Source organism: Clavelina lepadiformis, chromosome 5 (genome assembly GCF_947623445.1).
Source record: "Clavelina lepadiformis chromosome 5, kaClaLepa1.1, whole genome shotgun sequence".
NCBI lineage: Eukaryota > Metazoa > Chordata > Ascidiacea > Aplousobranchia > Clavelinidae > Clavelina > Clavelina lepadiformis.
The window spans coordinates 20,087,678-20,113,334 of record NC_135244.1 but is presented as its reverse complement, the minus strand read 5'-3'; the positions used below and the strand labels follow the sequence as shown (position 1 = coordinate 20,113,334).

Sequence of the window (25,657 nt, the reverse complement as noted above, 5' to 3'; positions counted from 1 at the left end):
TTCGTATTATGTATAAAAGAAAGCGAGCTGTGAGGCTAAGCACGCTATAAAGCGTGTAGATAAGATAACACAGCCATCAGAGACCTGTAGATTATTATCAGCGCCGGTGGAGCCGTTGCTATTGTGCAGTCAACTTTAGTGTGACGTACCAATATATGCAGATGCCGAGATAGTGATGAAAAGTGCGCCGGGTTATCGTGGAATTAGTGAACTGATACAATTTGCGGGTTGAGGCTTGGCAAGTGGCCTGTTATCAACACGTGCAATATCCCTATTTTGTTGGCAAATATTTCGGCAACCGCGTTGCTGGGTGTTGGATGAGGCAACGTGCTGGCCCGTCTGCTGCTGCATTCGTTTGTTGTGTCTCACGTTTCAGACTTCATAAAAATCGCAGGCCTGTTTTGCATATGCGACCGATTTTAGTAATTTATCATACAGCAAACACAGGCAAAGGAGTCGTGATTATGTTTTTGCTTTTGCCGTAACCCCGAGAGAACCGCTTAGAGGCAGCAGTTTAAAATCCTGTGTACATTTAAGTGTCAAATTAGTCAACTGATCACTATAGGCTTAAGATGAAAGGAAAGGCCATTTGACTGAGTTACTTTTGGTGTGGCCTCGCGGGAATTGAACTTGAATCTACGGGCCATGAGGTCTGGCGCCGACTGCCATTTCACTTTACTTAATTGCGCGCTTTGAAACCTCTACAATGCCACTAAATGTACATCGACCGCCATTAAATTGACAAGCGCCGCAGTGGGAATTGTCTTAAATAATCCAACACGTAATACCTCCCGTAATAGAGATCCAAATTACCTAATTTGTACCTCAGGATGTTAGTTGTAGCAGCCATAATCGGACAGTGTAACAATACCGCGTGGTAATTTTGGACCGAATTCAACCGCATATTGTAGTCGAAATATAGCTTATTCCGCCTTATTGTAACAACTTTTCCACAACACTTAAAAGAGGTAAACATGAGTTGTTAGGCTATGCTTTATTATTATTTTTCAGGTTAAGGCCATTGCAATAGCATTTTACTAGGCCTTGCTTTAAGTGTCCTATTCGTCAGTATATCTTCTGTGACCTTAATTGCGAAGATGATGTCCATGGAACGACACCAACCCTACCTGTACACAGATAGCTGTGACGTCATAAAGCGTGAGCGTTACACAGAAGCGGACCAGGAGCATCGGAAATTGCTGCTTGATCAGGTTCTCTTGAGGAATCAGAGCAATTTTCTTTCACCAGCGCGAACCGTGGACCCTTTCAGCTACAACACCGGGCTCGATTATATTCCTCTCCCTCCCAATGTGAGTTGTGATTTCAAATTATTTCCTGTAGTCATCTTCGGTAGAATTTTCTCTGCTTTTGTATTGGTGTTATTTTTTTAAAAGTTATATTAAAGTAGAGTTTGAAGTTTTCCGGATTTTTTTCCGGGCTTAGTAATTGACTGCGAGAATGTATTTTCTATGACATTATTTGTAACGAAAGTTAGTGATATAATTCAAAATGACTATTTTTCGTCAAGCTGTTGTAATAAATATCTTATAGATTGGTTAGGCAAAACTGACAAGATGGTGAACCACTGCGATTTATCAGCCTTAGATAATAATTAATTGATGCTATGATATTTGACTCCATCCCAAACAAGTTATTTAACATGCTTCAATTCGGTATATGTTTGTTACAGTCCAGTCAGTTTTGTTAATAATGGAGATTGCAAACATAGTGGCATATAAACACTGTGTTTGTTAATAACCGACCAGTTTGCATCTTGCCGCATCTAAAAGTTCCCTCATTTGCGATAGCAACAACCTCCTTAGTGGTGTCTCTCCCTGCTGGTTTATCAGTCATGAGATTATTATTAACTTCTTATCCAATTATTCCATTCAACCATGGCCAGCTGGAATTTGACACGTGGTAGTTTTGGCTTAAGCCAGCCATTTTTTGTCTTCATGTTTTGTCTATGCCTCCATTTTATCTTTCTTTCAACTTAGACCGTGTCTTGAAGTGAAGTATACGTGATGAGCACTGATACCGATTTCTAAGGCTGATAATTCGGTTACGTTTAATACAATTTTTCTTTAAATCATGGCGCTGATAAGACCAATAACGCTATTGTAACGTACAATTTGATTTTATCGTAGCGAGGGGTCATTTTGTTGATCGCTGTTTTTGGGATATTCGACGTATTTTTTTAATGAAATGATAATTTTTATTGCGTGGGATGGACTTTTGAAACTACGAATTTAACCGCGTGGGTAATGATCAAAGGAGAGCGTACTGACACCTTCCGGATTTAATGACTGGGTTATCTACGAAAAATAGCATGTCTGTAGCGGATTAATCACTGTCGATGTGTTGATTAAACTGCTTGTCTGGCGTCCCGTATCTCTTGCTGAATTGTATGGAATGCCCAAAGTGTTTACTGGACGTAAAGGTGTTTTTTAATTGGCCTCAACCGGTGTTGGAACGTTGTATTTACGCTCAATAAGCTTGCCTTTATTGAATGAAAAAGTTAAATTTTTTCTTTGTTGTCGCTTTTTGGTCGCCCATGCGCAAGTAATTGCATTAACATAGCTGATGTCTTACCATGCGACAATTGCTTGGTTTTTAGCGGTTCACCATTGCTTATCCTGACGTGTGCCGCATATCCATTTTGGGTCTCATTCGAAAACCAATTTTATGTAAAGCTAAGATGCGGTAAAGTGATGACTTGCTTCTTTATCTTTTCAATGATGAAGTGTTTTTGAGTGTTAGTTTTCGTCAGTATAGGAATTGCGTCGCGTCGCTTTGGGCAACCAGTACAAAGCCAAACTTGGACGTCCGATAATTTTCATTCCTTCCAGTTCGTCAGACTGTTGTTTATTGACCTGATTTAAATTTTCGGTGTTTTTATGTCGCCTGAAAGGTATTATCATATTCATATCGCTTAGCTAATTGTTATTGTCGAGTGGCAATTTTCTCTTCATTAGAAGCCTAAATAACAGAGATGGATCAGTAATTAATAATTAATCAATAATTAAGGTACAACACACTTCGGCGACTTTATACACGTAAATATCTTCACGACTCTCGGAGAACGGGTGAATTTGTTTTTAGAAGAGAATTCAAACCCAGCGTCAGATCCGCTAGGCCTGGTAATGGCGGAACACAAACAGACAAACGATTGCTGGTTGCATGGGCGGAATTTTATTAACAAGAAACAAAAAGTGGCCTTCGTTCGCCCGCAGGGTTTCCTGTGTGAACATGAACATGCGTTTTTGCATTTTTTTAAGTCGTCGACAAGCGCATGTCTTTAGCCGTATAACTTACAATGTGATAAAAACCTCATCTTTACAAAAACGCATGCCTTTTCATGGCAGTGTAAAATGGGATTATATGGTTACATCTACCTTTCCCGCAATAATTCCACTATAGCCTATACACAGGAAAGAGATGGTAAAAATAAAAATACAGTTTGACTATATTTCCAATATTTTTGGAAAAAATATTTAAAGTTTGGGTCACGGTTGGGAATAGCATTGAATAAATTTAAATAGATTGCCGAAAGTAAGTGACTATACTATTATTGCGTGGTTTGGTTCATTTCTCTTATAAGAGAAAAGAAGTAGAGACTCAAAAACCATTTTCTTAAAAATCGGAGTTGTAATTGAAAATTAATACGAAAATTTCATTTAACATCTGGTCTCATATTTAAGAAATTTTATATTTAAGAAATGCTTCTCATAAGTTAATCGTTTATACGATATAATCGTACGGTCGAGAATGAAATTTATTTGTAAGTGGACGAAAATTGTAAAACCTTTGTAGGAAAATGGCTAAGACCATTGCTGTGAGCCGTACGTAAAATAAGTTTAGCTAAACGTATCTAATATGTTTTCGAACTGATGTTTTGGTGATTTTGCTCGTCGCATGTGAAGAGCCTGCCAGCCGCTTTATTTTCTAATTTGCAGTAAACAAGAATTTAGACCAAGTTAGGATTGAGCAATAAAAAGAGCATTACTATCTCACCTTATATGCACTTCTGTGTGTGGTTGTGAAGCGGACGACAGATGTCCGCCATAACTTTTGTAATATGTATGTAGTGCAAAGTAATACCCAGAAGTTTGTTGTTTTTTCAAAGCTCTAACTCATGCAAAATCCGATCACCATACACAAACAGCGAATGCGCGTATATAAGTGACCTATAGTTTCAGGCGGTGCTGTTCAGTCGCTTGATCAAAAAATAACCACTTGGAGGTTTTTGGAAACGATGTTGATACATGGCGTGATCGCTTCGAAAATCCCCGTATAAGCAGCTATAGTCTATCATCTTTTTATTATTTGTAACTTTTGTTTTTATCGTTTCACGAGAAATTTTCGCCTTCTGTGAAACGAAATTTCTCTTTGTGCTAAAAAAGGAGTTTGTTTGTGATTAATCTGCTTGATTTTTGGCAAAACAACTACAAAATAGCCGCAAAAGGTATTCCTGTGAGGCAGCTGTACTTATAATCTTTGTTTTTCACATTTTGTGAATTTCAAGCGATTTTTCTGAATTCCTATAAATATTTTCGGTGATTGTTTTAAAATATTTTTTCATGTGTATGAGACATATTCATCTTATGGTACCGGGAGATTTTGATTTACATGGTTGTCGGCCCTGTTGGATATTTTTGTTTTCCTGGTTGAATCACAGACATGCCGGAAAATCCTTTTGGCAACTTGCGCGTAGACGTATTAATCATCGAGCAAAAGCGATATCAACTTTTCAACCGTGTCATGTTTGCGTCCAACAAGACAATATCAGTCACAGAAATCCCATTTCGCGGCTCCGTATTGCCCATGTCTTGCCAAAACTAGTTTCCGGCTGGACACAGCCATCGGCGCTCACTTGGCCCGTAGCCAAGTCACGTATTCCGCGTCTACGCTAACATATGAGTTTGGCCTTGAACCTACTGTCTATACGTTCTCGGCTTTTCGACAAGTGTGCCAGATTTGCCACGTCTCTTACGTACATCTGTTGTCTTTTACTACTTGAAACGCACTTCATTGTTTTTTTCGGTGCTCGCTCTTAAGTCTTAAGTCCCCTGTGCGATTGGAGTGATTGTAAATGCAGGACAAGTGTGACTGAATTCACACGTCAGACACAGCGATTTATGATGCAAGGAAGGCCGTATTATTACGTAAAAATCACGCGCTTTCCTCTACGCTTGCGACGTTGAAATGCCTGTTGGGATTTTTTGTTGTTTTCGACTGATTACAACATAATGACAAGCTGTATTATCACCGGCGTCACAAGGAACTTCTCAAAACGTGTTATTCATAAGCATTGTTGCAAATATTTTCCTGAAGGCACTTGTTTTGTCAGGCAAGGCAGCAGTGGAAATTTACAACCTTTCTAAACAGCATGGTTTTTCTGGGAATACACTTAAGTTGTTATAAATTAATGATAGAAGAAATGTACTTCGCATAGAAGCAGTTAGCCATAAATCGTCGGACGTGCCACATTTGATGACGTATCAGTCGCAGGTTTCATTTTTCTTTTGTGCAAATTAATTTTGTCCACTTTTTCGTTGATCGCAGATTAAATTTCGCCCCTCGTAAGTGGCGGTTGTTCGTGTATTGAGCATCCAATAGCTGGGCTAGAGGAAATCGTAAGGTTGTCGCCCGGGGTAATTGAAAACCTCGAGGATAACCATTCAGCTGTTTTGTCGCTTGAACCTTGTCGGTTTGATCGGTATTGGACGACCAAATACAAGCGAATGACCTTGTCCACATCTGCGTTAAAAATGAATAGGTCTTGTTTCCGCAATGTTTCGTCACCCAACGAAACCATAAAGAGTTTACCATTTTGTAACTTCGAAAATGTTCGTGCTTTGCTGTTCTAGATAATGTACCGCGTGCACAATCAATTCTTTGCAGCCGTTTTTAGTAAAAACAATTTCCGGCATGTCATGATTTCAGTCAAACCCTTTGTTATGTCAAAAAATTTTTGGACGATACGCGTTAACTGGTAGTCAGTATTTAATATCCCGTTTCGTGTTTGATTGTGTATAAAATTAATTGTGCGGTCCCGCTTGTGTGTATCGCGTTAGACTTCAACTAATTTGGAAATAACTCGCACGATTTTTAGCACCAATGCCTTCAGTAGGAACACATAACGTTCGTGTTGCAACACTGTACGTTTGAGGTACCCTAATGCCCAGTTGTCATTACGTAACGCATTTTAAGTTGCAGAAGATCGAATGCAGAGTTGCATTACCTGGGACAATCTACCGCCGATATCAATCTCGAATCGCTTTTGATATCCGCTCGGCTGCTCCGTGCTAGGACCCTGCGCCTGATACCGATCCAAGCAATGAGGTCAATTGCTTTTCCTGGGCCCAGCAACCCCTTGTGCTTCTTCGCAGCGGCTTTAAACTTGGCGAAAAGCTTCCGGTTGTTCCGAAATAAAGTCCCTCACCGGTCCCGGCCCCCCTTCGGGATTTGCACCGGATGAGTTTTCTATAAAAGCTAATATGAAAGGTCGCCGAACGAATCGTTGTGTGTATAAACAGTGCGATTGCGAGTATTACAAGGAGATCCTATTGTCCGGCCGCTTCTGATGAAAAGGAATACTTACTCCTAGTTAAAGGTTCAATTGCTTTTAGGAGGAAGCACTTAAAATTGCCAATTGCTCTCCTTTAGAAGGTAACCATACAGGTCCTGTGCTAAATTTGGACTTGGCAGCGCTTGCAAAGGGAAAATGCATTTACAAGCAAATACTAAGATTATATAAACTATTGGAGTATTCAACAGAGCGCTTGTAAATTGTTGCTATTTGGCGATCTACTTGGCAGATCTTGAAAAGACGATGCAGCTTTTAATGAAGTCAAAATGTTTGATCTATACAGTCAGTTATTCTTGATTACTTGGCATGGATTGTGTTATAACAATTAAGGTTATGTGTTGCATCATTTTATAAGCGTATACATGGATGTGGGCCAGGTTGTGCTTGTTCAATTTTTCCATTATGTCATACAAAATTTTGTGTTAATTGTTTCGAAAAAAACATGCAAGTTTTTTCTCGGCCTATTCCTTACTGGGTTTGTCAACTTCATTTAAAGAAAGCGTAAAACACCTTCCAGATCCAAACCCAACCAGGCCAAACAAAAGTTAACCTGTCAAGTGTGGTCTTAATTAAGCTCCTTTCGCTGAAAGCACGCCTGTAAACTTCAGTGGTTGACGAACAGCCGCGTTGTTGTTTTCATTCTGCAAACCACCCTATTTATTAAGTGAGCGGTCTTATCGGTTCAGTGCAGGTAGCTTAGTAATTAAATAAGTACTTGGGGTTGGTTAATTTGGGAAGACACGCGCTGCATTTTTGAGCGGCGGTAAGCCAGTAATTAAGGTCTCAAAGCCACGTGTCTGTCGGCCGAGCAACTTTCAAGTTTAATATAACTTCACAAGTCAAAGGTTTCCGTCAAGACGCTCCAGCTATCTCGTTTAGGTTCACTCCTATAACCTTATAGCATAGGATGTTATGATAGCAAGGCTCGTAGTTCGTTTTCATTTTACTTTTCCGAACGAAACACGTCGTGAAATTTTTGCGATTGGTGCCACAGAATCGTTGAATTTCTCCTTTCTGGGTTTTTTCGTTGTATCCTGTATTTATTCTGTGACGTAGGGTCGGTAACTGCACTCCCATTTGAAAGACTTGAACGTCTGCAAAACTTCCTACACATCAATCTAACGGACTTTTTTCACGCGAGGAAGGCTTAATTTTCTAGGCTTTGCCGTTGTAAAGTTAACAGGTTTTTGGTCCAATTAACCGTTTAACTTTTTCTAGATATCATGAAAATTATTAGGTCTGGTAGCAGACGATCATATTGTAGAGTGACACACTCGGTTTCGTGAGAAATTACGACGATGGCGTCATTTGGCAATGAACTAGCTTCTCTCTCACACTTTGAAATGTCTTTACGTGAGCAAAAATTTATTTGTCGTCTTGCTGGTAGCATTGTTATAGGCATAGGACGACATGCAGTAGTGCTTGAGAAAGTAGAAAAGCTGGGAAAGGTTTTGTTTGCGTAATCGATTTAAAGTAAACGAAAAGCGTTCATAGAAATTGTTAATGATTTTGTAATTAGTTGGAATGGTAATGGAGTAACAGGTTGTATCATTTCTATGCTTTTGGTCAAATGCATTAAAAATACTTAACCTGGTTACTAACTATACTATTACTTGACATGCTGAAAAAAACAGCTCAGAAAAACGTCGCACGATGCGGTAAAAGCTGGTGGTGAAGACGAGAGTCGGTCTCACAATCTTCAGCTAAATGCGGCAGGTTGGAAAAGAAGCATAATTGCAAAAGAACTTGGTCGCTACCGAACGGCAGCCAAGCGGAATAAAGATAATCGAGAGAAGAAAAAACGCATCCGCCTCACCGCGTGTGTATTGTTTTCTATGCATTAACTAGCAGTAGTGTTGTATTTTTGCAGTCTAGCGCAGTAGTAAACGTCTAAGATGTTCACTACTAAAAATAGCTGTTATCAGTTGCTGATAAAGTAACTATGGACTAGCGTAAGAATGCCAGTGCCATTTTTGGCAGTCCGCTGAGTTAGATTGGCAGCAAATAGCGCATGCTGTTAACGTTAGCGCAATGTTAATTTAAATATGACTGAATTAAAGAACAGGCAAAAAAATTCACGACAATGAAACGTCAGAGGACGCGCCACTCGTTTTGAAATTAACAACAGATTTACATCTGGTCAATGTGACTATTCAGTCGATTGTAATACATCATAAAGCTTTGACGTCAGGCAGTAATTGTCCGCGAATCATCGAATTACCAATTCGATACTTTTGTTATAAAGTATTATCGATTCTTTGTTGAAAGTGGTCATACTTTTTTACTCGAACAAATTCCTGGAAAAACTAATCATCGCAAAAATAATGTAAATGAAAATCCCCATACCGCTAATGCAACAGGCCTTGCATTGCTTGCAAGCTGCTTTTGCGTATCTAGTTACCAAGTTAAGACGCCTTAGTCATAGCTCGGTCAACAAACGGTGCTTCAGAGCGGTAAGCTGGGCCATGAAATACGCATTGTTTTTCTGCTTTTTTTCGACGAAATTCTTTCGGTTCGGCGTCTAAAATTACCAAGGCAAACATTTGCTTTGGAAGATTACGCTTTTAAAAGCCGGGAAATTGAATTATTCTTAGGCTTTTTTATGAAGGATTTCCGCGCCGTTACTTCAGCCTATAGTTGAACCTCTTTGTTTGTTTTGTTTTAAAAAAGGAAAAATGACTTTTTCACCGTAAGTTGGTCACGCAGCGCGTTTTTAGACGCGGTTAGGGTAGGAGAAAAATTATGCAAAATTTTCTTGTAGTTACTAAAGATTTTAGTTCTTAAGCACTAAAACAATTACGTTAGGTTAACAATAAAAAACACGACTTTTCGGTGAAATAGTGACAGCCCATAAAAAGTATTGTCTTGGCAGTAATTTTGATTTTTCGACAATCGTGACTTTTTTATATGTAAAGCGATTCAAACGTAGCTCGTATTCTGTGGTGGCCATTTTGTCAAATAGCTTATGGCTTATGACATACTGAACATTGCCTGCATGCATTGCAATTTACTGTGGTTAGGTTTTGAATCAATTGCGCGTCGCGAGATTGCAGATCAACGTCATGCTTTTGCGTATAATACAAAACGAGCAGCTAACAGCTAGCTACTCGCTTTTCTGGAAAATTTTCTACCTATCGGGATTAGATGCAGACCATGGTTGTCTTTGAAAGTTGTTTAATTACTTGTGTGGATAACTCCATCGTCGATTGCTCTCGTTTATCTATAGATAGCGTGTACACGGTTTGATTGAAAACGTTTGATCAGAATTGTTGCAAAATTATATCTTTCGTGAAAGGAAAGATTATAACTTTCGTCCCCTACATTTAAGTCGAAAAATAAAAATGATTTTGGTTGTTTACTGTTCTATCGAAGCTGTGTTTAGATTAAACCATTGGCTTCTTTTTTCGCCGGTTGTTGAATACCTAAACAACTTAACTGTTTGAGACATGTTCGGACATTAGTAAACACAATAAGCCAAAGCTGTAGCGAGTGTAACCGGTTGGTTTCAATTTCAATCCCCAGTTTCAGTGTTAGTTTTCCCTTGAGAATTTATTAATTGAGAACCGATTACCCCGGTCTCACTGGCAAAGATTGTCCGGCGGAAATATGTTGTTGTATCTTACTGTTGTTAGATCGTTACCCTGGCCGTCGTTTGTTTTTCAATGTTGGTTGCCAAACTATCAAATCCGCTTGTTACCTGGTTAGATACATTTACCAGTTTGTTCCCTTGGTGACAGAATGTACTCAAATCTCCGTAGATGAAACGTTTTTGCAGTGCACCATTTCTGGTTAATCTGGTCAACGCAAGAACATCATAATAATTTATTTACTAAAAATGATACTGATAAGTCTTTCTGCTTGAAAAAATTTGTTCGTTATTTTTTTGGATGTACCAACGAACCAATCCGTCTCGATATGACAGAACGAGTGCATAAAGACACTTGCGCACACCTATCTCAGCAAATGAAATCCTCATCAGTGAAGAGAAAATGGCCGAAAAGGCCATTCTCGTCAGATAAAACCGCATTTCGAGTCGTCAAAGTTGATGTACCGGTTGTACGCGGCACGTCGGAATGCCAAGGCCATGTTCGCGGCAGCTAAGATGGTAATTTTCTGTTGAAAGTATGTTTTCGGTGTCATGTGGTAATGTCACTTCGGTTTATTTGGTTGTACTTTGTAACATGCAACGTGTGGCTCAAAGTCGTCGACACCACTTCGGGGCCACGGTAAATTAACGCCTCTGATAACAACGTTACCATTTTTTGACTTAATCATAAACTAACACGTCCGGTCGTTTTTCGCGAAAGCTTTCATCGAGATTTATCAGGTCACTTGTATTGTAATAAAACAGGGACTCTATATTCAAACTAGTCCTGTAGGAAATACCCTGACCGGCCTTGTATGATTACAGGTTCGACGATACAATGGTTTTGAATAATTGCATGGCTTGCTTGAAATTCTTCTTGTGTTTTGAGATCGCAGCTTGTTGTATTTGGTAAGCCAACTTGCACGTGTAAGCCCGTGGTATTTTAATTGACATCATATAAAGTCAATACTTTCTCGATATAGATATACAATAATAACTGTTTATTAGCTTTACAAATAAAGGCACGTTTCTAGTTTTTCTCGCACTCAACCTGAGCTGCGAAAATTTGCGTAAGACTTCTTATTGCTTGCAGCGGTTAAACCGTGCCTTTACGTTTTTTTCGCTCCGATTAGCCGGACGATTCTTGTATGCAAAGAAGCATTTAAACAAACTTTTTGCTACTTGCAAGCAATGCTTTAAGACAATGACGAATAAATACGTGACTTCAAACGCACTTTAGATGACAAATAGGCTGTCAGCAAGACGATCACAGTAAATTTTAAGATATTACAGTCGATTCGTGGTCCGTCTCGTTCTGTTTTTATCTTACAGAACAAGTCACGTTGGCTGCTTGAAGCTTGGGTCCATACAGACAGACAGAACACGTTTTCAACGTATGTTAATTACACCATTAAAAATGTCACGAACACGAACAATATTAATGCGCGAAGTGCCAGCAGTTGTCCTCGTTGCAATTAGAAGAGAGCCTCTTAGAGAGGTCGTTTTTTCCCTCAAAAACTTCGTTTCTCTTTTTGGGTCTTTTTTCACAACCGCCTCCAAGCGTTCGACTTTGCGACTCGTCTCGCATGGCGCGACTTCTCATTTTTTGGCTGCGGCACCAGCTAGAACCGGTTGAAGCCGAAATTCCGAGAACTGTCTTACCGGAGTTGTGCGTACGTCGTTTTTTTTGCGTAAAAATATGATGGTTTCCGCGTTTTGACGCAAGTGGCCCCCAGTAAATATTGAAAGAGCGAGGATTATTTATAATGTACTTGTTTTTCATGATTAATTTAACTTCAGTAGCCAAGGAAATTTAGAACGATTGTTAAAAGTTTTCTCGTTTTGAATGAATGCTAGAATGCTAGCAAACCTGCAAGAAGGTTGTGGTTTTCGACAAGTACATGCATTTGTAGCGCTTAAAGTTTATTAAAAGTTAACTAAAGTTAACTTAACTAAGTGTTACCTAAAACCAACCAGCACTATGACAAAGGACAGATAGTTGTGACGACGAGAACGCAGCATCCAGTATCTAATGCTTCGGTCTGCAAAGTTTGACCTTTTCATTTCCCGATGCGACGACATTTGCATACATTGTCGCAAGTCGTTCAGATCGCGATTGTTTCTTAATTTCACATAAATGTGCCATAAATCGTGCGACCTATGATAGAAAAGCGTCCAGTAATCGTCCACTTACAGGGAATAGCGCTGGGAACAAGCATTTTTAAAGCAAATATTTTAACGAACTCTGCTGCAGGTTACCTCAGAGTAATTAAAATAATTTCTAATTGCTGCGTAGTGGTCTTGATGAGCGAAAGTATTTAGTTGGAAATGGTGTAGATTTAGCACTAGATTTGCTATTTCCAGGGTCTTGTTTTGTGCTTAATATCGCGAAGGGAAAAAATAACGTACATGGCTTTATTTCTTTCATTACTGGTCGACCAGAGTATGATTATGAACACGCAAGGAATAAATAACAGGCTGATAGCATAAAACGTGATATAAGTATGTTGTCTTAGGCTCAAGCTCGGCCTTGACAAAACACCTTTCCGCGAAGGTTATGTATGTTATACAACGGGAAAAATTTTGCTAAAAACGAACAAAAGTGTTGTTGTTTTTAAGCAATTGTTTTTCAAAATAACTTTTTCAACGTTCAGGAAATCGAAGGCTAGTCTGCATTGAGCGTTAAATTTGGCAAGACATCATGTAATTGCTTCACATGCTTGTAATAGATTGTATGCAAGTCACGGATTTTAACGCAGTGTGGCGTGATTTTTTGCTCAGCGGCAATTCACTAGGAAGCAGCAAGAAATTAGCTTGAGGTCTTGCATTTTGAGGCGCTTGAGCCGCACTGTGTTATTTTCTTAAATCACTAAATTTTTGCTCGTCATCGTCAACATTTCGTAAATCTGACTTCCGCATTACAGAGTTCGGTTCTTTTTCTAGGGAAATTTACAGTTATATGTTTTGTAAAACTAATCCACTCATGCCCTGGGCTAGAAAAAGTGACTCCAATTGTCCTTCGTTAGTGGTATGAGCTCTGCATTTGACGTCGCTGCAGAAAGTTTACCTAGTGATACTGCCATTACGTCACAATACTACCCCGCGCACGTGACCAGCTGTGATAGCGAGCGCGGCGATCAGACTGAATTCAATAACTCTTCGGATTTGCCGAGACAGAACAACATCCCACTTGCAGGTCCTGTCAGCATCATCGGAAGACGCCACTCATCAGCCGTCCCACTTTCCGTATCTCGATCTCATTTACGTTACTCAGCATCGCGTAGTCGCCCCTCCTTCGGTCCGCTTGCGCACGACGCCGCTTTGCATCGTCGTGGTTCGCTTCCTGTCGCTTGCGAAGAAAATCAACGCGCACAGAGCTCTTGCATCTCTCAGAGTTTGCGAGAAACGTTCGGCGATTCATCTCTTCCACCCCCGGATCCGGTTCGTCGAAGTTACAGCGCCGGAACCGTCGAAGCGGAATCGTTGTTTTTGCCAGAGGAGCAGCACAACGTGGCGATCGGTACCCAGCATCTCCATCGCTCTTGGAGCGTGCGAGACGATCCTCATCTTGCGCTGCGGTCGCGAACTCACTGCGCATCGGTGGACGGCTCAATCTTGAGCGCGTCAGAATTGCGCAATAGGCTGCTCTACGACACGCACAACAGCACTTACGGGCGATCCGAGTGCGCATTTAACGACGACACGTCGATTAACGCTCAGCATCAGAACGTGTTTCTGCAGCAGCACAGACACTCCCAGCTGCTCCAGAATATTGTGGGTAACTTTGGTGCCGCTCCAGCAGCTGTGTCAACGGAAAACTTCAACGTGGCGGCGGTCGCGGCAGCAGCGGCGGGGCCACTTTACCCCAAGTTCCTCTCCAACCCCGCCGGATTTGTTTCGGGGACGAACCCATCGAGTCAGTCGGTAGTTTATTCGGACTCGAACAAGCAAACGGGCTTCGGAGCCGTACCGAACCACTCAAACCTGGCGCAAAGATTTGGCGCCGGTCGGTCTACGGACCCCTTAAATACGTCCTCAAATGTGACATCGTTTCCCTATGCACGTCACCGGCATCAAAACGTAAACGCATCCCCGGGTATCTGCCCCTCAACGGCGGCCATGTTGGCCTATGATAACCCTCCTTACTCATTTTGTTCTATCCAGGACGAGTTTCACCCGTTCATTGAGGCTTTGATGCCCCACGTGAAGAGCTTCGCTTACACCTGGTTCAACCTTCAGGCGAGGAAGAGGAAGTTCTTCAAGAAGCATGAGAAGCGGATGAGTCCGACGGAGGAGCGGCAGGTTAAGGAGGAACTCCTCCGCGAGAAACCGGAAGTGAAGCAAAAATGGGCTTCCCGGCTTCTCGCCAAATTGCGTAAAGACATTCGCCCCGAATGCCGGGAGGATTTTGTCCTTACCATCACCGGAAAGAAGCCGGTCTGCTGCATCCTCTCGAATCCGGATCAAAAGGGGAAGATCCGAAGAATTGACTGCCTCCGTCAAGCAGACAAGGTAAGGCCTTACATGTAAAGTACAGCTGTTAGGTTAGCTTTAATTATGTCATTTGTGTGTGACGTTTTAATGCAAATATACTTAAAAACGTTAATAATAAAAACGTGTTATGTCCTTTCAAGATATAAAAATGCGGTTAACGGTGTCAATTAAGCAGCCATTTTTGGTTGCTGTACGTTTCCGCAACATGTTGCCTTCACGCAAAACAGCCGCTGGTAAGTGGAAACGTCCACTTAAATTACAAACACTGATTTTTGACCAGAGTTCATCCTACTATAGATATAACTGGACGTGGGCATACTGGGTTGCAATAGTCTCGCTACGAAACATCTTTCTTATGTCAACCTAAAGAAAAAGCGAAAGAGCAAGCATGGTGATTGGAATGCCATTTTTTTGCCCTATTGAAAACTTTAAATAAGGCGTTTTAAATTTAGTTCAAGAAAAGTTATTTTGGTCAACTTGTAGGGAAAATAGCAACTCGTTGTACCAATATAGCAACTCATTTAATACCGTGCGAACCAACGCAAATATCCGATAACGTTTTGGCGAGCTCCGTAATAAGTCATTTGCCACTGTAAGGTGTGTACTGTACTGTAGTATCGTGCGCTTGGTATAAGAGATCATCATTAGTTTGAGTTTTAAATTTTCATTGTAATGAATATAGAATTATTAAGCAAGTTTTGTTTTCGACTTGTTTTAGTTCAATTTCCTGGTTTATTTTATACATATTTTTGTTAATTTTCGCACAACTCAACTTCCATTGTACCCAACTGGTGTCAACCAATTTTTCATTTCCTCTAAAGCCGAAAACAAAGATCCATGAACAACAAAAAGTTCATAAAAAACCAAAATACCAAGGTTAAGGCAATTTTGTTTTACTTTAAGTTCAGAGGAAACTTGCATATGATAACACTATAGCAACGTTCAAAGCTTAAATCAAGGCAAAGAAACCTTGGCACAGATCGTAGCGTTTATTTGCTTAACGAAATTGCCTCACCACGATAATAATTTGCCATCTGTGCTTTACTACCAAAACATTCTACCCACCGCCTAATGTTATCTGACGTTTCTGCATACTTAATGGAGATCAGAGTCGACATTAAAAGGCACAGATTTTTGTAAAATATACCAAAAAGTTCCAAATTTGCTAAACGTAACTTTCGTCAATCGGTTTCATTTTAATTTATCATTCGAGTTTATTTTTGCGCGATTGAGCGTAGATAATGCCTGAATGCTACACTGCATTTTACTGTAATCAATTAATTTCACACATGTTATGCTCTATATTATAGGAAATACCCGCAATTTTGCCCGTTAATTGAGCGCATAAGTTGTCAGTCTATTTTTAGAACAGGTAGTACTGACGTGTCAGCATCTTGTTTTTATACAAACTAATACACGCGGCAAAATTGGCGTCAATAATGGTGTCGACGGACAACGCCAAACATCAACTTATCCTTTGATAGAGTCGCGGCGCGCTTAAAATCTTTGTGGAATGACGAAACCAGGAAACGTTGCTTTCTGCCGCTGGTGTAATGTTCAACGCAAGTGACATGACGAAAAGTCTGTCACGTGTTTAATCACGTCTATACTCACTGGTAAACAGTCGCAATATGCGGAAGAAATCAGGTGTTGCCCCTTTGCACTCGCTGCTGACTTTCCTGTACCAGCAGGCGGTAATATAACACCCCCAAAGTAACAGCGCGTCGGTTCAAAAAGTCATATGCGTTGAAAATCGTTTACAGTAAACAGTAATCTAAAGTTAAACTGCGCCGAGATGGTGTGTTTGAATGAGACGAAGCCGGTTGAGCTGATCGCATGGTGCCATAGCACATTGTTTCAATATTCTGAGTTTATTTCAGAGACTGTTGAAGCAGTGTTTAAATTTGCCGTCACTGTGCATCGGGTGACCCCGGCTTTTGTTTATTTACCCTTAAACCGTTAATATTTGAAAACATCGCTTGCCGGTTTTAAGCCGCCACCCGGCGCCTGCTTGTTGGAGAGATTCTGATCTTGTTTAGGAACCTTCTCTTTTATCCCATGCGCAATCTCTTTAACGAAAAAGAAAAAAGCATTCGTTTCAGTCTTTTTTTGTAATCTTCAAACTTGAACGTTATCATGTCTTACCGTGGAGTATTAGCTCGTCTCAGACCGCAATGCCTTTGTATTAATTATTCATGTATTATCCTACCGGCATCAAACTGTGGTACGTGAACCGCAAATTAAAATCGAATTGAAGGCGTTTGTGCGTTCCTTATCATTAAAAGTTTCGCCCAACCAAACAATTTTGCAAGTGCTATTAAACATTTAAAATAAAAGCGGATGTTTTTGACGTTGGTAGACGATTTTTAGATGACAAACACGCTGTCTGTTTGGTAATAATTGGTCTGTGTGCTTTTAATTACTTCATTTTTTTCATTGTTGAAACGATTTTGAATGATAGTTTTTTCAAAATCATGTCAAGAAATTTGCGCTAACAGTATGTTTTGCAATGGAGGGAGCAACCGATGTGACAGGTTGGTGATGTGCAAGCGCGATCATTAAACAAAGCGATCACGAAGACAGCGCAAATCATTTTCTCAAAATAAATAATCCGAAAGTTTTAAAGAAACTGAAAAAGTTCCTCGAAAGCAGCAAATTGGGACTCAAGACGTAAACATTTCAATTTTTAGTGAAAACAAACAAAGTTTTTCGCCGGATAGCATTTTCAAAGTTTTGTACAACTGCTCACTCTACATACTTGCGGTGACTCGGACTTCATGACTCGTGACTCGCTCGTAGTGTTAAGATTTTAAGTCTTTTTTGGCGGAAAGTAGTCGGCACAACAAATCCTGTTCATATCACTTGGCCAGCGTGTGTACAACCTTCATTTCCTCGCGAGCTTGAAGAGAGCGGAGCGAAAGCTACAAATTTTTGTCGTAATATTTTCATAATTTAGTCGAGTTAATTGCGTTTCAATGCGCAATGGCCCGGCACGGCGGCACCCCTCAAGTAATGTCAATTATGTCTAATTTACTCCGACCGACTCTGGCCTATGATGTTGCTTAGGCCACATTATGACGTAATATCGATCTTCATAAAAGCATTGCTGTCACTCTTCACGTCGAACGAGATGCCAATCTTTCCCACACTGGCGTCCAGGGACGTTTCGCGGTGCCTGGCAACGCGCCAGCTGTCAAAATTAGAACAGCGCGATTTTTTGCCCAATTGACAGCTTGCTAAAAGCCACGTGACGACCGCGGTTCGAATTTAACCCCGATTTTTTTCAATCAATCGGTCCTGTCAAATCGTCACATTAACAACGGTGTTATGTTGCCTCGAAAATCGGAGTCACCAGGTTGGCGAAGAATCTTGACCGGGGCTCGGTGATGTTGTCATGTAAACCATTGTGACACAACAATAGTTGCTTATACGTTTACATCCTAGTGGTAACTGGAGTCCGTTTGCACAGCGAGATCAGCTGCTTACTCCATTACATTGTAGGAAGCGCTTTAAGTGGGGTCATAGCTACTTACATTGTTTGTTTAAATTTGTCATTTACGGGCGAAAATTTTTTGGAAGCGTTCAACCGGAACTCGAGACATCGCTTGCCATTTTAAGAGAAACATTTCCGTATCAAATACGATTTTGTGTGTGATATTCTTGAGCAGAATGTTTCCGTCTAATATGATAGCGTTGACGACGAAAACAGTACAATATCCCTTTACGTTTCCAATAGATTTTTAAATTCCTTCACGCAGGTCTGGCGGTTGGATCTCGTCATGATCATCCTCTTTCGGGGACTTCCCCTCGAATCGACCGACGGCGAGAGATTGTGCAAGACGCACTCTTGTGGCCAGAATGCCGGTCTGTGCGTTCAACCGTATCATATCAGTGTGACCATTAAAGAACTTGATCTTTATCTGGCCAATTACGTCAAAGAAAAAGGTATTGACGTCATTCTTCGGGATAACTTACGTTTAATTGTCGAATTATGTTTTTATCGGTGGGAAAAGTTTTAAGTAGTCGCGTTGTGGTTTTGTTTTACTTAAACCAACTTATTGGTTGTATTATGTTTGGAAATAAAATTGCTGGCACAGTGAGTATAGTTTATCGACCAATTGCTGTCGGTGTTTAATCTTTTCGAGTAATTATTTTCAAGAAAGCTTGAAATTTTTACTCTTCTCCACAGACCAGAACAACAATAACGATGAAGAAGACGACACCTTGCGGGAAGAAACATGCAAAGGTAAATAAAATTTATCGGATTTGTTGTGTTAAAATAATTTTCTTATTTGCCCTTTTTGTGGTTACTGGTGTTACAAGAATTCTGCAAAAATTGTATTATCTTGTTCGGTTTTCTGAAATTCGGGAACACGAAATCTATGTACTGCAATTTTGGTCTATTCGTCTGTTATAATTTGTCACAAAACTTGCAACAAAGTGTTGATGACTCCTGGCATGCAATATTTTGAAATGTAAACCTTCACAATAAAACCTCATCCATTTTAAGCCATTGTTTGAATCGCGTTTTTGACCACGATGCATATATCATATCATATTACCACGATGCATATATCATATCATATATCATATCATATTACCACGATGCATATCAGATATATCAGACAACGCGGAAGTCGCGCACTTATTTGCGAAATTTCAATTTTCATCCGCGACTGAGCATTTAACAACAAAACAACTTGCGCCATAACAATTAAACGTTGCGTAACTTGCGTCGTCACGTCGGGGCTACGTAGCGTGTCGTCAAGGCAGGAAAAGTTTTCCTGCGGTCGCGCCTTGGACACGAATGTTAAGCACGGAAGCAAATTGATGCCAACCTTGTTTACATATTGATTGTTTCTCGCGACCAAGAATTGCAACCGCCCCCGTCTCATTAAGTAAGTAAAGGACACGTTTTAATGAAATGATTGATTGATCTTTGTCAGTACGCTGTCATATGCATTTTTCTTCATCTCTGCTGTGATTTTGCATTTTGTTTTCTGACCCGAAAACTTGAGTTCATTGTAGTCTTGTATTTTTCCATTTCTATGAAGTAACCGATTAGGATAAACGCCGTTACCAGTCTTATAGACTCTTTGCTTTATATATATATGTCGAGACTGTTGTTTATTCGTCACGTTTTTTGGTTATTAAGTTTTACTTGAATCACGTCTGTATATAATGCAAGCGCGCGAGGTAAAAATACGCGCAGATTTCTTCGTAAAATTGACGTACATAGAAAATCCCATCCCATAGAACATGCGTGAACCTACATTTAAGTTTATACGTTGCTGTTAATTAAAACTTGTAACTGTTTCAAGCGAGCGTTTTGGATGACTTTGCCCACTAAAAATGACCCAGCATGAGACGTTGCAAGAAACGCTACTCTTTCGTGACGTCGTGTGGTCGTCAGTCACGTTAACTGAACACGATATTAAGATCGAACCCGCCTTTTCCTGCCCGGCATTTCTACCAGACTGCCTTAATTGGATGTTGCTCGTTCATTAGCAGCCGTTAATGTAGTCGTTAGTTTGTATGGTAGACCTAAAAGGACACACAGATATTGTTTATCAGCTGGGCAATGCAAAAAAAGCAATTTTACACATTTCATTTTCTTTCACATATCACGATATGTCAGTTCTGTTACCGGCTGAATTTTTCTTTCTCTTCTAATTGCTTGGTCCCAGAAAAGAATTTTGAAAAAAGTCTCGCAAATTGCTTTCGGAAATTCTCAGAATGTTTCGAAAAACATCGCGTCGATCTTGTACAATGCATGTTTCAAGAATTTTAAGACGTGTTAGGTTGTTGACATCGAACTAGGTAGTTGAACTTTTTGATTTTCTTTTTCGGTGACAGGTCACATAAGAAAAATATTCACTTGCCAAGCTGATCCGCCATTTTAAAAATACTTGAACAATTTTATTGTCTTAATACCTTTTAACCTTTATTGTTTCAAATACTTGGTAGTCGTAATTTTTCGATGAACTATCACCATATTCTCTGTTTGAAGACTAAAAAAGTCTGCAAAAAATCATAAATGGGAGAATTATGACATTATTTTATGTTTTCAGCGTTGGGTTCGACCCGATGTTTCAAGACCAGCGGAGTATTCGGTGTACATGAGATTTACAGAATTGCAAAAAGTGAGTTGAGAATAATATCGGCGTTATAGGATCGTTTTATCGTACGTATAACCTGTTTATAAGTAAGCTGCCTCGTGTGTATGTGGTAACTTGCTAGTTTCACTTTCTCTACAATCTCGCCAAGTCAATACCATGGCATGGGTCGATGAAAAATACCAAAATTCTAACGAAAATATCAAAACCAATTTTGCCAAAACGGAAAGTACCAGTGTGTTCCTTATATGTAGGCGAAGTAAAGTGTTATTCATGTGGAATATAATGCCACTTATTTCTTCTATTACAGCTCCCATAATCAGTGGAGATGTTCTAATGAACGTAAACCACACCATCGATGGTCCACCGTATTATTACGCCGGTCATCACCATGACAACAGGGCCACCGTCCGGAGCCCCCTGGTGATAAGACAACCGTCGGGGTGTGTGCTGGCCGCGAAATATATTTCTTAAACAAAACTGTTCAGGGTTTTTACAAGTAACTTTTTACTCGTCCTCGTAAAATGTTTGATAGTTCGAATTATGATATTGTAACAAAAAATCTTACTCAGCCGACTAATCCATGTTTATTCGTATTTAGTAACACTTTTAAGAATAATCAACAATAACCAGCAATTACATAATTACCAACTGGCCTCAAGCTATAAGGATAATATTAAATTTTTATCGGCCTAAATTTCTTCCTAAATTGATTTTCCTTCAGGCATCAACCAAAACGCCTCAAATCGTCCGGGAGCAGCATGAGCATGGAGGAGGTAAACGGAGTCGAGAGCGGAGGAGAAAATGATACGGATGCGTTCTACGGAAGACCTCCTAGCACACATCACAGTTGGCAAGGTAAAAAACTGGCGCACAATTTCAGCGGACAGATGTGAGAGATTAAAGAAAGGGGCTGACATATATTTTAAAATAAGTTTTTAGAATTTTTTTTGTGAACTTAAAATGATATTTTTACTGCATATTTACCCTGTTTTCGTTTTTTGGCCGTTTATAAATAAGCCTAATGTTATGGCTGCTGCATGGGGAACGGATGTTTTTTACGTTACAATTATGACTTTTGATTTGACACAATTACACTAAAATGTATCGTTTGGAATTTAAATTATGTAACGATTATTCCAGGAAGTCCGCTGCAATCTCCAAGCATTAAGGCGAACAGGACACATTCCGAAATTACCAATGGTGGTCACGGCTCAGTAACCTCACCCGGTAAGTTATTAATTGTACACTTCAGCGCTGATGATGTCTATCCAAAATGGCGACTCTGAGTGCCGTACTCTTAAAAAATCCAACTTAAATCAATGGTTTGAAAGATAAACAATTTCTTCATATTTCTGGAAAGTCAATGATCGATCAAAGGCTAAGCTTTGGTGAACAAGATGTGTTTTATCCTATAAAATTGTTTTCGTTGAAATAACTTAGCTGTATTGATGTCGGATTAAACGTTGTCACATTGCATTTTACTGGGTTTGGCCGCCACTGGCTACGTGCGCATAGTTTATATTATGTTACAGCTTTAATCTTAGTCTGCTGTCTGGCAATGTCCAAGCTGTCATGCTTCGCGTAACCACCGATCTTGTATGCAAATGCGAAATGCCAAGTGCTCGGATTATCGTACATCTAGCTTTTTTTTTTCTGAGAAGCACTTCATAAGAAGAAGTGTAAGAACTTTGTTGAAAAAACTATTAGAAACAACCATATCAGGGTCAGCAGTTAGACTTTGCCAGTTATTCCTTTTTTACTAGAACTTGCCCTATTTGTTTTGTATGTAGTAGCTCTTACCGGCGAGAAGGAAATAGTTTGATTTGTTACGATTTTTGCCTAACTTTATTGGAAATAATCTTTTAACTGAAAAATATCTGGTGGGCACTAAATTCAGTGAAGCTTATTTTTTAAAAACGCAGTGCTTGATGCTTGATTATTTAAGGAACCCAAAAAGGTTCACTTTGCTAAACTATGCCGAAACTTATACTAAAGCTAAATTACTTATAAGCCCTAACTTATGAAAGCTGAATTACAAAAAGCTGTAATACTGAAAAATAAGTACAGAAATAGTATTTTTTATGACAGTTACGAAATCATTTTCCTAGTCTTGTGTATTTTCAGGTTCGGGAAACAGCGAAATGCTTTCCACCCACACTCCTGGACCTTCCAGCAGCGCTGTGACCGCATTTCCGCGATTGCAAGGTGATATTCGATATCGTCTTAATCCAAGGTTTATTTAAAGCCGCCCTTTCATCTCATTGGTTGCCGGATTTTTTTGTAAAACTCAAGCGCACGTAGCGATGCGCGGAACGTATGAAATGCACGTAGACACGTAGTATGTTACGTATGTAGCGTGTATTTAAAATAAATTTAAACCTTTTTCCCGTAAGTTGTTTGGCTGACACCAAGGTCCAACAAGTTGTCGACCATCAAAGTGAATATTTGTTGTGTGTGCTAGAGAAAAAATCGCGTCAATTTAACGTCATTGCATTCCGTAGGAGCCCATTCGGCAGCGTGGCATCCAGTGCTGCAACAAACTAATCCGTTTTCATATGCGCCAACACAGTCCTTCTACCATCCCAACCACGACCTAAAAGACTTCGCCCAGTTCGCATGTTTGTCTGCCGAAGCGGCGAAACACTCTCCTAGTCAAGTTAGTCATTTTCAGAGCTTGTTTTGTTTGTTTATACTGTACATTAAATGTTTTGCTGTAATTATTGTGTTTTGAAGTATTTTAAACCGTAATGGAGCTTTCAATATTTAGCTTTTTAATTTAACTGCACTTCGTTTTTTCAGATTCTTAGCTACCATCCTCACACCATGCAACATGTTGCGATTGGCTCGTCTGGATTCACTAGCGCACCCTCGCGGCTTGGTGTCTCTCAGCATAGCTCACCGCACGATAGCGCTTCGGAGCGATGGTCGCAAATGGACGACAATTCATCGTCCGTAGAATATCATCCGAACATGCAAAGTAGGTTCAATTCACAAAACAATCATTGTAAAATTTATGAATCTCAGGGTTTTTAAAGTACCATGCTGTCAACAACAGGCCAAACACTGCATTTTGTTCAAGCCGTCGTGTGATAACACATTAGGATTGAACTGTGTATGGCCTTGTTGGGAAACAAGGTCTAAAATGTGGTTAAACGTAGAACCTGTAACAGGTGCTTACAGTTAATGTTTTGCTGCTCTTTCAGGCTTTTATTTAAAGAATAGTTTTCTGTATAAGAATAAAAACGGCAACCGTTAAACTCCCGTTGTAGATTATTCGATTTATTTCCAGTGACTTACACATTTACTAATTCGACCAACGACTTGAACAAACCGGTTTTATATAGATCAAAAAAATTCCCCTACGTACTACGTAACATCCTCCTGATAATGTCATCTTATTTAGATGTCGTTCCGGGGATCAACCGGGAAGAGAGTTTAGTTGCGGAAGAGAGGCTCTTTCCTCCCATACCTCCCATGGCGGAAGCATCTCGCAATAACAGCGCGGCTACACAACCAGCTATTCAGGCAACGGCCATGTCTGCCAAGGAGTAATTCCCGCAAAGAAAAAGTGAACCCATTTTACTACGTCACCACTCCTGTGACGCACTTGCAATCGTAACGTCACTGCTTTTAACGCTTCCGGAGGTATGAAAACAGGCGTTTTGCGTGGGTCAGTCAGTGTTATCTTCTGCAGTCTTAAATCTTTTATTTTGCGAGTTTGTGCCATACTTGATCTGCGTTGTATCTAAAACGTTCATGTACAGTAGACCAGGTCGTAATTTTTAGAATGGATTTTGTTTTTATTTATGCCTTATAGCAGTAGCTCATGTTCAAATATCTGCTACGATTTAAACCCAAGTTCATTCCCGTTATGCGATCTAATTCTTTTATCCTTTCAGTTCAAGTTCTCTAGTTCCACGCCTTCTAAGGGAAATTGTGTCCTTGTCGTACCTTTGTTCCTACACTCGTTCTTTTGCCTATTTCACTCTCTTTTGCAGTAGATTTTGCTTTGTGCAATGCTTCGGCATAGTAATATCTCATTAGTTTTTAACTGGAAATTTGTAAATAAAACCTTTACTTTGTTCTCAAGTGATAAATTTTTAAAAAGTTCAAAAGATTTTGAAATAGCTTTTTCTAATTATAAGATGTCCTTTGAGTACGTAATGTGTTGTGTTTTAGCTGCTACTTCAAGTGTTACAGAGTGTATCTCTCTAAATTGCCAGCTGTATCGTGATGAGTAGAAAATAGACGAAATTCGTGTTGATTTGTTCTTTATTCTTGTATATTGTCGCACAAATGTTTGTGCTTGTCTGCCAGCTATTTGTGCTCGTTCGTTGTAGAGATTCAGTTTACTTTATTTTTGTTCCTCTGTTGAACAAAACAAAGTGTTAAAGTATTGTGGAAATGTTATCGATTACCGTAGTATATATTTCATTCATTTCTTTGACAATTTTGTGTTTTTTGTTTTTGTCTACAACAATCAATTTTTTCTATGATATGTTCCTTCCAGTAAGAATTTCAAGCCAGAATAAGTGAATTTAGCCTAAGTATTTTGAAGGCAATATTTTTTGAAAAAATAAAACTTTATGGAGAAATTCAAAACAAAACTTTAATCGGTCCAACAGATTTCTATCTGAATAAACCTGCTGCGTATTTTGTTTGAGTAAAAGTTCGGATCCAGTTCTTAATTGCCTTTCGATTTTTTCTCGTTCGTTTTCCCTTTTCACATTGTCAAAATAAAGAGAAAACAATAAACAACGGTTCGTGTTTTCGAAATTGAAGTTAAACGTCAGATCATGAAATGCACAGAACCTTTTGACGTGGTAAAGATTAAATTATTTAACTTACCTGGTGTCATATTGTGTA

The 25,657-nt window shown here is 39.7% G+C and overlaps 1 protein-coding gene across 2 annotated transcripts; it reads left to right on the top strand.

The window, feature by feature from the left end:
- The first annotated feature begins 1,015 nt into the window (after positions 1-1,015).
- On the top strand, positions 1,016-25,549 carry LOC143459164 (nuclear factor 1 X-type-like). Of its 2 annotated transcripts, XM_076956182.1 has the most exons (12): positions 1,016-1,310; positions 14,343-14,690; positions 18,431-18,617; positions 18,862-18,918; positions 20,744-20,815; positions 21,099-21,231; positions 21,513-21,646; positions 21,932-22,018; positions 22,916-22,996; positions 23,293-23,447; positions 23,591-23,768; positions 24,195-25,549. In XM_076956182.1, the coding sequence occupies exons 1-12, from the start codon at positions 1,098-1,100 to the stop codon at positions 24,341-24,343; spliced, it is 1,794 nt and encodes a 597-aa protein (XP_076812297.1). In that variant the 5' UTR covers positions 1,016-1,097; the 3' UTR covers positions 24,344-25,549. The 2 variants fall into 2 exon arrangements, with proteins under 2 accessions (XP_076812297.1, XP_076812296.1); XM_076956181.1 differs by lacking the exon at positions 1,016-1,310 and having other exon boundaries at positions 12,985-14,690.
- Positions 25,550-25,657: the final 108 nt, after the last annotated feature.